This window comes from Acanthaster planci, linkage group LG02 (genome assembly GCF_054643075.1).
Source record: "Acanthaster planci isolate LZ-2023a linkage group LG02, COTS_SCS, whole genome shotgun sequence".
NCBI lineage: Eukaryota > Metazoa > Echinodermata > Asteroidea > Valvatida > Acanthasteridae > Acanthaster > Acanthaster planci.
Window position 1 is genome coordinate 27,359,398 of NC_141778.1, and position 17,206 is coordinate 27,376,603.

General features: G+C 39.4%; 1 protein-coding gene across 2 annotated transcripts in view; it reads right to left on the reverse strand.

Moving 5' to 3' along the window:
* LOC110975937 (gamma-aminobutyric acid type B receptor subunit 2-like) overlaps positions 1-17,206 on the reverse strand; it is a 127,817-nt gene that overhangs the window by 62,342 nt on the left and 48,269 nt on the right. For both annotated transcript variants that reach the window (XR_015424283.1, XM_022228819.2), the window contains exons 9-10: positions 13,219-13,299; positions 6,536-6,701 (exon numbers count right to left, since the gene is read on the reverse strand). Coding sequence is in view for 1 of the 2 variants with exons in the window: in XM_022228819.2 (XP_022084511.2) it covers positions 6,536-6,701; positions 13,219-13,299 (247 nt within the window). In the remaining variant the exon portion in view is untranslated. The remainder of the gene's footprint in view (positions 1-6,535; positions 6,702-13,218; positions 13,300-17,206) is intronic.

Genomic DNA, 17,206 nt, shown 5'->3' on the forward strand with positions numbered 1-17,206 from the left:
AAGTCACTGTTGCTGTCATAAATAAATTTTACAAATGATATACAATTTTCACACAAAACATACAAAACATTGGGTGCAACTTTTAGAGAGATAATTTTTAGATTTAAGTTCTTATTCTTGTTTCGGTTTACGTTCGTGTATTCGTCTTCTTCCTGGCACTTTTGGTTTAGCGAGTTTGATTTATTTTGTGAGATATTTTTCAATTTTTTTAGTCACGAAAAGAAGGTGATCCCGAAATCCCTTTATACACTACTACAAGTCAAGTCATGAGTCACAAAAACAGCGACTTGAGTCCGACTCGAGTCACTTGACATGGGTCAAGTGACTCGAGTCTACAACTCTGGTGCACGGAGACCGGCATTTGGACCGGACACCGGTAGCTCACATAGCGAGGTCATACTGATATCACGCTTCGCCGGAATTTCTGCACACTTTGTCTTCAAATGGGGAAAATATAGACACAGAAACAAGCCAGGAAGTTGAGCGACCTGACTCAAAGAAATCTTCTTCAGAGATTTTGGTAGTTTCAATCCATTTCAAACAATGATTATTTGACAGTTTTCACTGTTGTGTTGGACACCTGTTTTTTCACAACTGTAGGGGGATACCCATGTACCTTCCTATGGGGAAATTGTTCTTGAAAGGAGATTAGTATTCATTCCGCTAGGCCTTGTGAAGCTTGTGAAGAGACCTCCAGAACCAATTGACGTTTCCCCAGGTTGTCGTGTAAACAAAAAAATGACCAGGGGGAAACAATGGACAAAGCAAATCAAATAAACTATAGACACTAACAAAAAATCAGCAATTTCTATCGATTTTTGACTCCTATAGTGTAGATTGCTACAAATGATTATTATCTACTGGATTTGAAGCTTTGCCAGAGCAAGGCATTATACTGTTGCACATACATCCTTACAAATTTAAGCCCATCCTCATTCCCGCTGAGAGTCTGAAAAGTTAGGTACCTGACAGGCTGACATTTTATTGAGAAAAAGCGGCCCTTTTGTATTTGACTAGTGGCTTCAGATTTCTCATAATAGTTTAGCTGTTTTTTGAAAGCAGCACTGATGGAATGCCACCCATCAAAAAAGCAAACAGGTTTTCTTGGGTCTTCTTCTATCCTCTGGTGAAATAATTCTTCCTCAAACTCTCAATGACAAAAATAACAGCATTCAAAGAAGCAGAGGGAAAAAAAGGGAGTTGGCACAGTCACTTGTGCGTACATTATTTCGTGAGGTACGGTACCACTTACGTTCATTTGCGTTTAACGAACCTTTGACTTACCACCATTTCATCAGGTCCTAGCAGCTGAACTAATTGAATGGAGCTTACAAGGGATTAAACAATATGAATGTATGTGCGTTTTGATTGCTCATTCAGGGGACAGACGACCAAATTTCATGTCTGTTTGGGGATTTGCATGTACCATACTGAGAACATCCGAATTTGTTGAGCACAAGAGCAGTCGCTTGAAACGTCATGATAAAAAAACAAAATAAAAAGAAATTAAAAAAAACAGAGCTTCTACGTTTGTTTGCAACAGAGCATAGGGTTTTTCGCATTTCTAAATTTTGACAATAATGCACATGACGTATATGCACAGGCGCTATTTAATATAAAACTACCGGAGACAAATACAGTTGAAAGTAGGTTTTTAGCTGTTATCAAATTGAAGTGATAAAGTACTATCGGTTTGGACCAATTTTGACAGAAGTGTCAAGCGATTTTACTCAAACGAGAGGAAATAAAAACAGAAGGTATCTCTATAACTTGATGCAAACAGTAAACTGCGGAAGATCATGGTTTTTTATTTAACAAATATGAAAGTTTAACCGCTTGCAGTTTGACACCTAGTGATATCATCGTGACGTAATTATCTAGTACACTTACCAAATTTAAAACCAATCAGACATGTAGTTCACGAGATATAAGACTTTAAATAATGTGCCTTACATGTCATGTGACTAGTCACATATTGAAGTCATTATCACATCAGGTTAATGATCGTGTAACACTCTTCCCTTTCAAGCTATATGCAAGGTTTGAACTCAATTGGATATTTACTTCACGCGATAAAGTGCTTTGAAGAGTGCAAATTTAATGTCTGGGGAGTTGTCACATGATGATATCATCATCACATCAGGCCAATGTTTGTCTAAAGCCCTCCTCTTTCAGGACATCTCCAAGGCTTGAACCGAATTGGACATCTACTTCACTAGATATACTGCTTGAAAAGAGCTTTAATGTCACGTGATTTGCCACTTGATGACGTCATCATCACACGGGGTCCCTTTTTGTTTATAACACTTGCAAGGTTTTAACCAAATTGGACATGTACTCCACGAGATAAAAGGCTTTGAAGTTTGCACCTAATATATAGCCAGTTACATAGAGAATATTGCTGAAATCTGCGTGTTGAAAAAACAAATTGTGCAAAACCTATGGGGAAAATTAAATATTCAAAAATCAATTTGAAAAAAACCGAAAGGTTACGTCATCATTACGCCATAAAATTGGCGTATTTTGTACCATGGTCTTTATTGGCTATAACTAGTAGATCAATACTGAGCTTTTTCGGGAAACACTTTTGGTTTGATGGAAAGGGAAGTTGGAACCGGCGGGAATCGAACAGCTGTCGTTAAGTCCGCAATTTAAAATATCTATGACATGTATTGTCATGTTCTACTGTACCAAGGAGGATCACTACCCTCCTTGTTACAGTACAGCATGACAATACATGTTCCCACGCTTTCCCCGCTACGTGTTTGGCCTTTTGCCAGCTCTGCGCATTGTGCGCTGCCGAGGGTACAGGCAGATATGCGCTCACGCACACAATAGCCAATGCACAATTTTTGACGTACATATTATACATACCTATACATACATATACATATTGTAAAGCGGGATTTTGTCGTCAGCGCTTCATCTGTGTGAAGACGTACACCAGTTATGCACTTCATGCAGTTGACTTTAATGTTTCAGCTATCTTCAAATGGATAATTCACTCTTCAATCTGATACAGTTGATTTTTTTTCCGAATTTTGAAAAATAAAAGGACTTTTTCATCCACCTCAATTTTCAGGTGATTGCGACAGACTTCGCCCCAGAACACTACTCAAAACTCATTTTTCAATTTTTTTCTGTTGCTAGAGGGCGCTCGACAATTACTCGACATCATCAGTAGATGATTTCAAGAATACTATACCCCCACCGACAAAACCGTAAAGAACAACTTGATACCCATTACCACTTTTAAATAATAAGCCCACTTCCGGTTTCAACCGGAAGGAAGGAAGGGTCCCATTTCACCCTGGCACTTGCCGCACACAAAATGTTTTGGGAGGCCACGGTTGATTTTATATGGATTTTAACAACATTAACGTAATATTTGAATATTCAAAATTTAATAATGAATCATTTGGTGACGTAATCATGACGTAATTTTAATAGTATTATTTTGCTCCGAGGTCTTTTTTTGTAACTTTGATGATTGTTGAACAACCAAAATGTTGCGTTGAAAACGTAAACAAAATATATGGGAAAAATTAAATATTCAAAATTCTATAATAAATCAGGTGATGACGTCATGACGTTATGATTCGGCATACGTCTCAGATGGTAGTCTAACAATGTGCCAAGTTTGGAGAAAATCAACCCCAAAGTAAGGACCGAAAGTGGTGTGTAGAACGACCCTGTGTTATGTCAATAGCAACAATTTGAAAAAGAAGAAAAGACGAGAGGTTCTGTTTGCAACAGAAGATAGGGCCTTTTCGCAGATTTTTTACTTCCAAGGCTTCTAATCCAAACAATTTTTGTAAAAACGGAAAAAATTACCTTTATCAAGGTATGATTCATTATGCGGTGCTTTAACAGCATACAGGTATTTAGAAAAAAGGAATTGGGAATATCTCGGAGAGAGTGGCTCCCCCTGGTACCCCCCCCATATGTTGAGTCATGATCTATTTATTTCCGCGGGTGATACCTAACCTGAGAATTTTTTCAAGAGTCGTCAGGGAATCTTTGGGCAGGGAACCAGACTAATTACAGAGTTGCAAAAAGGCAACCTTGTTCCCATGGTGATCGTTGGCCGCCATCCTGTGCCCCACTCTTACCATGGAATTGGATCATTAAAAAATCAAAGAAATCTGGATATTTTTAATGAGTAGTCTGAGTGATGTTAATTCTACGTACATTTATAATTGGTATTCAGGATACCAGATCGAATAGTCTGCTCCTTTGGAGACTGCACCCTACCCCACCGAAAAAGTTAAACACAATGGCGCCCGAAACTCCGAGATTTGTCGCGGAAAACGCTCTTTTATGTTGGCTGTACAGCCTCTTGGTGCAAAACCCTACTCCAGCTTCACGCATTTCAGTGCTTGTCAGATTTTTGCATATTAACCATATTATGTTTGTATGGCGGGGAGGCTACGCGACGCAGCTCGCAGACAGTCGGCAAACTTTGCCAATCGTCTGCAGGCCGGTGTGCGTTTGCCTTGGTGTTAGGAGATGGTTTCGTTTGACATGTTTCTATTCGTCTCCGTTGCAGTTTGCGTCTTGGTTGCATAGCCGGAAATCAGCCATGCGGCTTTGGGCCGGACAAGCCGCGCCGAGTGTGGTGCATGTGTATCGTCTCGGTTGCGTGGCGTGTGGTGCGGCGTTTCAATGCTCAGACCCCAAAAACTACCCCTAAAGAACGGCATGTCGCAGAAAAACCACTTATCCCAAGATATTCATATTTTGTACTGCTAAATCTATGATAGATATATATTTACACTACCAGTAGGCTTTGCCATTCGTGAACTCCAAAAGCGATTTTTGATGGCCTGAAAATTGTAAACAGCTCCCTAGAGTTTAAGGCATTGGTCGATTCACAAGCGCTAAAGCCGAAAAATGCCAAAGGTGTTCTTCTCTCTGATGATGATGCTTACTAGCGATCTGCGATATCCAGCAATTTTCGACCGGAAACGACCGGCTAAAAAACCAACGTTTAGGAAAGACCATGTTTGGAACAGAAGCAGCGCTCTCCATGTGTGCCATGTGCGTGTAAAGAAAATAATGTTAGCTCACATTTCGGCAACGGAAGTGCTCGTGTGGTTGAAATGCAAACTAGCGTTCTGCAAAACATTCATTATCCACAAATCTGTAAGATGTATATCAATGTTGATGTCACATGCCCTGTGACGACGTCATCATAGCAATACTTGTAGTTTCACATAATTTTATTATCTTCTCGCCTTGTACCAGTACTGAGTCAAAAAAAGAAATGTGAAATTTGATAAGCAAGATACAAATTTTAGTTTCAAAAATAATTTTAAAATGACACCATTTCAGATTTTGTGTACTGGTACTCTTATCTACCTACCTACCAATTTCCATGACAATTGGGCCTTCCCTTATGCGTGTTTCAAAAAACCCTTTTTTATGAAGTCATCATGACGTCACACATTTTTCCAAATTTTGCACATTTATGTATTGCTCAACGAACCTAATACAAGTTATTGCGTTAGTGAGATATTTCAAATGTTTGAAAATATATTCAAAAGTTTAAAATTATGTATAAAATCGCAAGATGATGTCACGAATACATAATGACAAATTTCATCTAGACCACATGCCGGTCTAATAACATACTAAGTTTCAACCAAATCGGACATACCGTTCTGTAGATATCGGGCTCTGAAATAATGGAGTTTGTGATGAAGTCATATGACCCACGATGGCGTCATCATGACGTCGCTCTTTGGCATGTATTTATGCAATAATGACTATGCGTATGCCAATCTTGGATGCTATGCGACAAAGATTAATGGCAAAAGTGCTGCACAGAAAAAAAAAAGTGTGCAGAGTCTATGGGCTTTTGGCCAAAAAAGAAGAACCCCCCCAAAAAAATCTTGACGAACAGAAACGCTTTTTCGAAAACTGGGAAAAAGCCAAAAATAAATTTCAAAAAAGCAAAGCAAAAAAAAACGAGAAAAACAAAAACAGCTCCGGCCCATGACTGAAAAAGCTAAGAAAAAAAGAAAAAAAATCCCGAAACAGCAAAAAAAGAACAAAAAGAATTCCTTTTTTCCGCAAAAATTAAGAGAAAAACTAAAGCTGTTTCGGCCAGTGTCCGAAACAGCTGCAGAAGAAAGAAATCTTGACCAAAAAAATGCCTTTTCCGTAAAATTCTACAAAACAAAAAACCGCGAGACCGTAAAACTTAGACTGTGTACTTGAAGTTCCACTTATGTAGTACAAGAAACAAAATAATGGATGCGTCAGGTCAACTTAAATATAATATGCTGCTACCTCATGCATGTATTTTTCCTGAGGACAAAGAAATAGTCAGCAGCAACTCACCAACAATAAAAAGTTGGAGGGGGGGTCAATTAGATCCACAATATCCATTACATCCACAATAGTTACATTTTCAAAACTAAACAAGATGAAATCATTTTGAAAACCTCAGAATCTTGCTATATGAGCTCCTCTGCACATTCCTGAGCCAGTGCTATAGCTAACCATATTTTCCCGAGTCCCTGTCACTGACCTTTCATTCCTGTAAAATATGTTGAAGGCCAAGAAGCCACAAGCCATAGCGATACCAACGGACGCAAAAGCTGTCATGCTGACGAAGAGCTCGTAAGACACAGAGTCCTTACGATACACGGTGACAGTGATGTCACTGTCTGCTGGTGGTTTGCCATCACTGGTAACTGAAAACGGAAAACCGTGGTGAGTTAACGGGAGTCTTAACTGGCTGGTTATCATACTGAAAGTAGAGGATTGAGGATTGTTATGGTTAAATATAACGGATTTGGGACTCTATCAAGAGATACTATATGGAGTACTGCCCATGCGCTCAAACCAGTTGAGTCTATTTGCAGTTTACACGGCAAACCTCTTATTCGATCGGGGAAATATTTGCACTTTTAAATAGGCCTGTGCCGGGTACACGGGTACGGGGTACCCGCCCGTTGATTTCAAAACCCGGTTCCATTTTTCCGGGCTGGGTACCCGTAAAAAAGTAAATAAATTAGGAACAAACAGTCATGCATAAAATGTCTGTGAAATTTCTTACTGAAGGACAGACTTCATGGAAAACCACCGTGCCGATGAAAACCCGGTCCCGCGGTCATACATGAAACTTGAATTCGGAGATCGACAGCTTATTTCGTTACGCACTCCGCCCATTGTACCCCAAGTCGTTTTCCTAGTTCCGGAATTTCCTAGTTCACAAGAGCGAAAAAACCACTAAAATTCACGGGCGATAGGTCACTCGCAACGTGTGATTTTAAATATTTCTTTAAATTGAACAGTCATATAAACCTTTGCATCTAATGTCTGCTTAATCAAAATGACTTTTTTAGAGTTTCCGTTTTTGTTAATTTAGCGAAAACTGCAAGCTTTTCCCCCACTCTCGGATCGCGCGGCGTTACCACGCAGTCGTTGCGAACTCAACTACACGGGCTCAGCAGAAATGTATGTGACGTAATGGGTTCGTCAACTGTGCGGCGCGGGGAGGATAACGTTGTTAGCTCACTGTAAAGTTTAAAAGTCGAGTCAAACCTTACGCAATTTCTACCTTTTTAATTCATTGGAATTCTTATTTTTCATCTAATTTTCTCAAAATTAAAAGATTCTCTATTAGAAAAGCAACTTTTTACCATGGTTTTGGCTGAAAATGGACTTTTCGTGTGGTTACTTTTTATTTGTGAAGACGTTTTTGTCTCGATCCTAAACCAATCCAGAACTAGGAAAGATGTGTTCATCACTTTCGTTGATCGATCCTGTGAGTCCAAATATAAAAGCTTAGATTTTGAAAAAAAATTGAAGTATATCCAAAACACAAAGTTGACTTCTGACCATATTTCACTCGAATTTGAGGGTTTTTTAGCTGCAGTCTTACTGAATAATTTTCGCGATCCGGAACTAGGAAAATGACTGTACCAAACCTATATGAACAAGAGACCGAAGGAGTTTTGTCTTATGAGGGGGAAGCGCTCTTGATGTACACTTGCATGACTGTATTTGTAACTATCAAACCCTGTCGGCCTAAATGACTTTTGTGCGGAATAAGTAGTGCTTACTGTTTGAAATAAGAGTATTTTTGTCAAATAAAACAATATGAATGAAAATTACTTTATGTCGGGATTGACGACGAAGCGAGAGCGGTCTGTGTAATATTCCTGCGGTACTGGGACTCCACACGGCGTGCGGTAAGTAGTGATCACGCACAAAATTGTGTGGTTGATAGGCCTCTTTTTATTATCAAAGCACTAAATGTGCGCTACAAACCCAAAGAGTCAGAGAACCAGTTTAGTTAAGTTTTATACCAAGAAATATTCCGTTTCAAAATTATTTTTAAATTAAAGCAACTTGAATTTCCTCAGTGATTCAGCGGAACTGTGGATGAGGAATTGACCAAAAAAGCAGGAATGATTTTTTCTGTATGTACTGAAGCATTTCAAATGCAAGTATTTTTTCATTCGAAAAAAAGGAAATGTTGACAGGTGCAAGTCATAATACAGTCGGCCAATCAAATATCACTTGTCGAAGTACTTGTGCATTAAAATCTCGACAATTTGAACCTCAGGGGAATGGAGTTATCCTGAAAAAGTATTTATAAAACTAAACCACTTCATCGTGGTACGTACTTTCGTGTGGCAAAACTTTCGTATCGCTTAGTCATTTAACAACGTGAAGCGCTGCTATTTTTTTCACTTGGGCTTCCTTATGTGTGGTCACATGACCTTTCTTTTTACGGTCACATGGCTGCTGCAGTGTCAGCGATTGGACTGCCTGAAGGGGACTATAATTGGGCCCGCGTTGCAATCGGGTTAGTTTCAGCGTCTTGAAAGCCAGGATTACACAGTTGCAGCTACGTTGATTTATGCAACGTGCTGGTCCTCGTCAGAAAAGAAATGAACTTGCGATGACTCCTAACCCTATATAGACTTCCGATTGTTTCAACGCCGTTTGAAGCATTTTGGTGCGGTTTTTTGAATCAGAAACTTCAAAATAAGTGGATGTAATGGTGTGGGCATTGTTCGAGTTACGGTGGTATTTTTGTACATAAAACTTTAAGCCTTTTAACCCGTGACGTACGTAGCACTGATCTGGTCCGCACGTGACACGACCAGCGCTCACCATTTGTGCACGCCACATGCGTTCCGCGTGTCCATGGTCATGCAGCATCTGGGACATTTCCTTTGAGCGTTTGCAGGTGCGTATATTGTAGTGGTTTGCAGCTCTGTTCTTTTTTCTGACGTTTCCCGTGAAGATTTGTTTTTCTGTTTCATACACCCACAAAAAATTTGCAAATTGAAGGTAACAATTTCGTTTGATAAAAAGGTAGGAGAGATTAACTCCGACGTTTAGAACAATGTTCTGCTTGCTTCCTATGTACCAAAAAGAACCATGTTTCGGGCACATGATCCACGGGGTTGCGCGCAATGCCATTTGTTATTAGGCGATCTCTTTTCCGGTACCCGGGTACCCGATGTTAACAAAAAACGGGTACCTGGTTCTAAAAATACCCGCAAATGCACACCCCTACTTTAGTTAACTAAATTAGTTATAAAACTGCTAAAAACCATTTCATTAAAACCACCGAGAGACCGCCAACATAATAATGTACCGCTCAGGTTGTAAACGTCTGGTGTGCTAAACCTTGACTTTAATAAGTTTTGTTTCCTTTCATGATAGAATTTGTGATAAAACTGTGAGTTTTGTGATTACCCTGTGCAGGTCTGGAGCATTGCTAATATTGTCTGCATCAAGAAAAAGAGAGTGATCCATGGCCACTGGTTAATGGCTCTCTTTCTGGTCATTGAGACTGATTTAAAGGAACATGATCAATATCCCTAGACCCGTCTATCCAACACATGGTAACAGCGAGACTTTCAGGTGTAGCCTAAAACGCATTTTCTTGCAACCCAAAAAGAGCGCTAAAACGAAGAGCGACAGAGATGGCTTACATGGAAAAAAGGCTTCAAATTCAGAAGGTCTGTGGTTCTAATCTTGTACTTGCACGTAAAAAATTGTTTTGTATTTGGAAAAGGTCTGGTTTGAAAGATTATCCCTTGATAAATTTGTATCGTTTTTTGTTCAAAGAAACATCCGCTTACGTCATTGTATGTTATTGCCGTTGGTAGACTTCGTCTCTTTATAGCATATTAGCCTACATATTTACACCATACTATAGTAAACTTTCAGCGCAAACGAAGCTTGGATTGGGTAGTAGAAGTCTCATTTTACGGGTAGTGGATGGCAATAAAAAGCTTCGTTTCTTATGACATATGTAGTTTTCTTTTATACAGTACTTCTTCCAGCCGGTACATTGACCTGTAATACTCAAATCAAGTTTGCCCATACTATTGACACTTTCTCTCAAAGGATCACTAAATAAAGTCCCTACCAAACACAATTATTTTGTGCAAATCTTCGTACTTTTGCATTGCTTACAAATTGAACAGCCTGTTTTGGTTAAAACAGTGCACTTTTCCTCCTATTGTAATTTCCACGTGCATGCCTGACACTCGAGGCTAGTAGGGTTTTACTTTAAGACATATCATTTATGATATGACTACAATTGAGCCAAAGTTACAACCAGCACAAATTCTCTAATTGCTGACCGTCAGGTGTCAAATTAATAGAGGATCGCACCAAAAATGGATAACTGATTGGCACGACGTTTCTGTATCAGGTAATCGCAACACGAAATGCCTAGTTTGCTGAGCATTTCATCACATAAAAAAATGGATCTGATAAGCAGTAAAACACGCTGTGTGATCAGTATTAAATTTTACTAAAGCATCTTGAGGGATCTGTCATTAGTGGCTGGTTGTGAGAAGAAACGAATCACTCTAAGTTGTAAACAGTGAGCTCGGTTTGCCTTTAAACATGAATTTGGGACAAGCAGAGCTTACTTTTGGAAATGCATTAACGGATTCCCCCCCCCCCAAAGGACACTTTCAAGGAGGATAGCTGGATTGAGCACGAATTTCCATGTAACATGCAAACCTTTATGCTCTACCCTCGAAACAGTCCTTTGAAGACAGAAATCAAGGCAAATAGGTGCATTTGCCAAAATATTCCATGAACACTTAACGGTATTCGCATTTTAATGAGAAAACCTCTCAGAAAAATCGAGCCCTGACCAACAACTTTATCCCTTTCCTCGAGTCTCCTGTAAGTGGATCGAGTTAATAAATACTTGCCAAAATCATACATGCATAGATGCGGTTCCCTACTCGGCTTTGAATGGACATCTGTTAATTGAGAACCCGAATACAACTAAAAACCCTCAACTCTTTTCCTGGGATATCCTATGCACTTACATGTATACCCTAGAGACAGCAATGGCAAACTGTTTACGGCTGATACACTTAAATTGGGTATATGGAAAGTAATACCCCTTGAATATGGACACGTCGCCACGTGCATTTCAAAGTGACAAAACAAGGGTTTCCGCCCTGTCTGCTTGATAAACTGGCAACTTTTCACTTGGGACATGTCTGGCAGAGATTTAGTGGTTTCCGAAGGATAGTTCTTTATAATCGCAACAGACGTAGAGATTGCACAAAGGCATTCCAGATGGGGCACTGAAATGTCAGAGACGTTCAAATCACGTCTGCGTCGGGCAAGCGATACAATCCTTCATTACTTTAAAAGCAGCGTCCATAATTATACAGCAAATAACGTGTTCTTCTGAACACGGTGCCAATTTCTTATCTAGTATTGCAACATTAATGAAACGTATTTCCTGTCCATTATCATGCCTTTGAAAGTCAAAGAAATTACTGCATGTACTTGGTGCACGCGCAGATGGTACTGCAAATTGGAAATCTCCTTTACTTTTTCGATCATAGAGTTCGTCATTAGGGTTATCGGCGATATCTCCAGATTAGTCTCTTTGCACACCGTTTTCATAAAGAAACGAATCACCTCTATTTTGCAAAAAGGTTGACATTATCCATGTTGCTGTTTTGGTCCCACCTGCGACGCTTCCAGTGTCTCTGTCTCTCACGTCGGAATTTACGCAGAGCATGCTTCACAAATTAAGGAATTAAGGTTGAAGAGACTTTGTATGATCAGCTCATACACCCACAAGTCCCACGCCGGGCTCTTGAAGTGAGATATACTAAAAGTAAAAGTACAATTCGCCCTCAAAGAAACAATTTAGCTAGTCGCTCAGATGGATGTCTACTAATTGGCCAACAAATAAGCGAATATTTAAATTCACATGACGTTATTTTTTTCCGCCACTTTTTCACAGCGCTAAAGTAAGGTCATTCAGTCTCGGCTCAAGCAATAAGCTACATGAAATTCTACAAAAGCATTCTTACGATAATAATTGCTATCCCTGTTGATCCTAGGCTTGGGTGATAGGTTTGACTCGACTGACTTGTGATTACTTATTATAGGGCGAAAGCCTGAATTTAATGTTATACCAAGCCCAACCGTTCGCAATATACGCTTTCAAAATTTTTTGACTGTACCCAGACACTGTACTTTCGTAGCAAGCTTTCCCCTTCCGGCACTCCAACAAACTCGACGTTATTTCGATGGTGTTCCAATAATAAAATTCATCAACAGGCTCCGCATTAAAGAGAGTCGCAACTCGATCCGACAGGAAATCACTAAATATTCACGACTTTCGAAATGAATCATTCAGACGATGTAATCTGGTCCGAAAAACCGCTCAGGCGTTACCGGCTGGCTTCACCTGATTGCATCTTTCAACCATCTTCGGTTTCAAATGGTAGTTAACGGAATTCAGTCGGAGGAGTCGAGTCTTGTCTTACAACAGCACAGAACGGGACATCGACCATCTTTGAACTTAATCTACATTATCAGGAGAAAATTGCATCTTTCTCAACAAACGTTTGACTATTATGAAAAATTACATAAATTAAAAAATATTTAAAAGAAATAAAACTGGAGATTAAATAGTCTTTAGATCCTGCATACACAAACCATGGAAGTTTGGGAGAATTTGTGAAAAGCCCAACGTAAATCTGCCTAAGACAAGATAAACACATTACTTGCAATAAACTGCAAATTATCCGTGGTCTACGAAGCACACTTGCTCATTTGCATTGAGTCGTATAGTTGCTCATAATAAATCATGACGGATTTGTGACTGATGAAGGATTACATGCCAGAGCATAGTAATTGAAACTTTTAAAGCCTGCAAACTATGACGAATTTCAATAGTCGTTTACTTACAGAATATCTCTTCAACCGTGTAAAACCACTCGATGGTGTCTGTGGCTCGGTTGTAATGCCCGATGTCGTAGTCACTTCCATCTGAAGATGGGGGAAAAACAAACCGGAATCAGCTGAACCTGTAACACCAGTTTATACCTGCAAATGACGAATTGCTTTCTCTCTTAAAACCATCGTTTTTGCATACAGGACGCCCCAGCTCCCCCCCCCCATGGTGGCAGCAGTGTGCCAGTACTGTTACGGGTTTTTCTGTTATGTTTTGTTAAGGTGAATGGGCTCAATCGAATCACCTTTTTAAAATCATTCGATTCCATCTTATTTCTTTTTTCCCCAGACAATAATGCTTCCAGCCAGTTTTTTCAACATGGTACCACGCATGAACTTAAAAGTTGGTATGAATATCAACCCAATATTGAGATATTGTGATTTTGTTTCCGTTCGTTTGAGTCTGTGGAAAAATCACCTCAGAAAAAGACGTTCGTAAAATATTTGCTATCAGATTAATTTACTGAAACATAACCCGACCTGAAACAGAAATATCCTGCCCACAATTGATCGCTCACTTCCGAAAACCTAAAATATATGAAGGCCAGTGCAATTCGGTGGTATTGTATGCAGATAAACAGTTATGCTTTATTGCATGTTTTGGGTAAAAACTAAAATAAACACGTGTCAAAATATTTCATTACAATTTATAAAAAAATAAACTTAATATGAATTAGCGTTACGAAAGATTTTAAAGTTTAATCTAAACTTTAGTGGCAAGAACTGTGTTAGGTCAACTCGACTTAATTTAGAACCCATTAACTGCAGGTAGGTAAATCTTTGCAAAGTTGTGCAATCTTGTTTTCGAGCGAGCACATGAAGTGAAAACAAATGAACATTAAACAAGGAAACCTAGGAACGATGTTGCCAGAGGTGAAAGGTATGTAATAAAATCAATGTCTTGCCCATCTCCAGGTGAAAGTCTTTTCCCAAATATAACCTGCGAAACACAAAGGTCAAATTCCGACATGAATATCTTTTAGTGAAGTTTCCGTTATAAATCATTCTTCCAAAAGTTATCGAGTGTGACAGGACGGCCCCGTGCGAAATTCCTAAAAGCAATCTCCGTAAGGGTTCTGAAAGCTCACTGCGAGACCCTTTACTTTCAGCACTATTACGTGAAAATTACCAAGTAGAATGAGCACGCACGTAACGCATATGTGAAGATTGAAGCCTTCGAACTTCACGTATGCGTGATGAACGGAATTTCGGGTTTTCTGGCATTTCTGCTCTTGTGAATATAGCGCCCTCTACTGGTACTGCTTTCGGCTGTGCTTGCCAGCACATGTTATCTGCACGGTATACCGTCCAATGCAGTGAAACCAGTCTTGGGGCAAGACTAATAGCTACGGTGATTTTATGGGGACATGGTAGGAAAAAATATATCTTGTCTGCGAACGCACTTTGTTGAGGGTAGAACGCACTTTGTTGAGGGAACAACCATTGTTGTTGAGGGAACAACCATTTTTGTTAGGGGAACAGCAGTAGTGCCTAGGGCCAGTATAGTCGCTATTACGTCATCATTTTAGCCTCTCGACCGATCAGAACACTGGACTTGGCTAAAATTAAGTCTCATTAACATAATTTGAAGAGCCAGCCTGTACTATGTCTAAGAGGGGTCTTCAATAAGTGAGGCGTCAACTTTTGATAATTGAAATATTCTTCTGATTTTGTCCATTTCATCTGTAAAAGCGTATGACTTCAATACTAGGACGGAATGGAGTGTGCTTTGCCAATAAAAAGGAAAGATTTCCGTTGCAGGATTTACGTTCAAGTAGGTACATGTGCTTGCGTTTGTAAAGGCATATCAATCAATTTGGGGCGAATGTTTCCTTTGAAGTAAATGTAGAATGAATAAAAACTCAAAATGAGCTATACAAGTATGTTATACGTACACAAATAGAGAAATGTATACTTGCACACGGTCATGCCCAGAAGGGGAAATCAACAACGTGGGAACCTACCTACCCACGGTATGAAAAAGGTACAGCCCAATACGTCCGAAGTGGTAGTGCGGGCCATTACGAAGCCTTTGATGTGTAATACTGGACTAGCTAGTCCGTGACGTCATGGCACTGAGTCATCGACGAACGTAAACAAGTAAGCAACAGGTCCGATTTTGTGCAGCACAAAGGGCCGACACATTCGCGGTGATTTTAAACTCGCCAAGTTCGCAGGCAACGCTGTGATCTTGACGACAGGGAATCGTTTGGTATGTATCGCTCGTGAGAACAGCTTTTGCCTAGATCAGGTAGAGACAGGAATCTTGAGAACTGGATGTGAGGCAGTGAGACGGGTGAGTGCACGGTTTCAACTTCGTTTTACAGTTCATCATGGTTAAGTACATGTATTCATATACATGTAATCATGTAAAAACTACCGAATTGGATGTCAATCATGTAGGCCTATTACTACGCACTGTGTTGTGGAACGAATGCAAAATCACAAATCATCTGAGTTTAGAAAAGTTTGAACAGCTCAAAATGTACCGGTGCGTGTGATTGTATGGGGATCGTAACACGCTGACAGTAGTCAGCGACGGTGAGAAAAATAAATGTGGAATAAACTACCACATACAGTACATGACACAGCCATGTACACGTAGGCCGCCATGACGTCAGTTGGTAACTTTTAACACGTCACAAAGGGGTAAATTTATTCGTCGTGCTGTGGAATATTGTGCAGAAGTTCCCGGCCAGTATCTGACCTGAGGACCTGAGAATTACTATTAGATATTCATGACTGTAAGTAAGAACACAAAACAAATTCATTGGACTTCACATATTGGTTTCTGGTAGACTCGTACTGGTATGTTTTATTGCCCGTTGTTCATCATTGATTTTTATAATAATTCTTCTCCATTAATACAAACGTGATTACCAGAAGTTTGTAAATCATAGGCACTACATGCACTCATTCTTTTTGGAACATTTGTCTCTATTATCTTTTAGGCATGCTCCTCTTCGTCATGAAACAGTCCGGCAAATTTTTCAGCATGTTTAGGCAAAACTCTATTCAAGGCTTTGTTGATGTTCATGCCTTTATCAAGTTTTCCATCGAGATCATCCACAATGTCCTTGTGAGTTTCATTCTCCCTCAAGTACTGGTAACTTGACAGGAACTCCTTATAATTGTCGAAAACGTCTTGTTTGACTGCCCAGAGAGTCTTTCTGTTTGCCTTCTGCCTGGCTTGATCTTCATCCATGCCTTCGTTGACGTACTTGATATACTTTTCAACCCTCATACCCCTATGTGTTTTTGTGGCTTCAGCCAGGCAATCTTGGTAGGCGGCATTGTCTTCTAAATCTGAACTGTCTTCATCCGAGGTTTCATCAACTTCATTCATGTCTGATTCCTCCTCAACATGGACATTTTCCGTGTGCCTCTCTAGATTAAACTTCCGTCCGAAGCATTTGTCACACTGGTGACAAGCATAGGGCTTGGCGGCATAAATACCATTCATGTTGACCCAGGGAAGGATGATCTTTAAATGACACGAAACAAATGAAATCGTTCCATGTATCCGAAATATGCACGTATTTACTGCTTCTGATTTGCATATTTCCCATTTTTTCACATTTCATTGTTTATTTTTTCATCGTTTATATTGTTCAAATTGGTCTTTGTATTGCTCCAACTGTAATAAAACGAGTAAAAGAGCAATACAAAGGTATTGCTCTTCAACTCGTTTTATTACTTTTTCACTTTTTTATTGTATGAATTGCTCTTTTCATTGTTCAAATTGCTTCTTTAGCGTTCAAATTGATTTTTTAATGGTGTAAATTGATCTGTTCATTGTTAAAAAATGCTCTTTTCATTGCTCAAAACTGCTCTTTTATTTTTATTGTTCAAACTGAACTTTGTATTTTTCAATTGGTCTCTTTATTGTATAAATTGGTCTTTTCATTGCATAAATTGCTGTTTTATTGTTCAAATTGCTCCG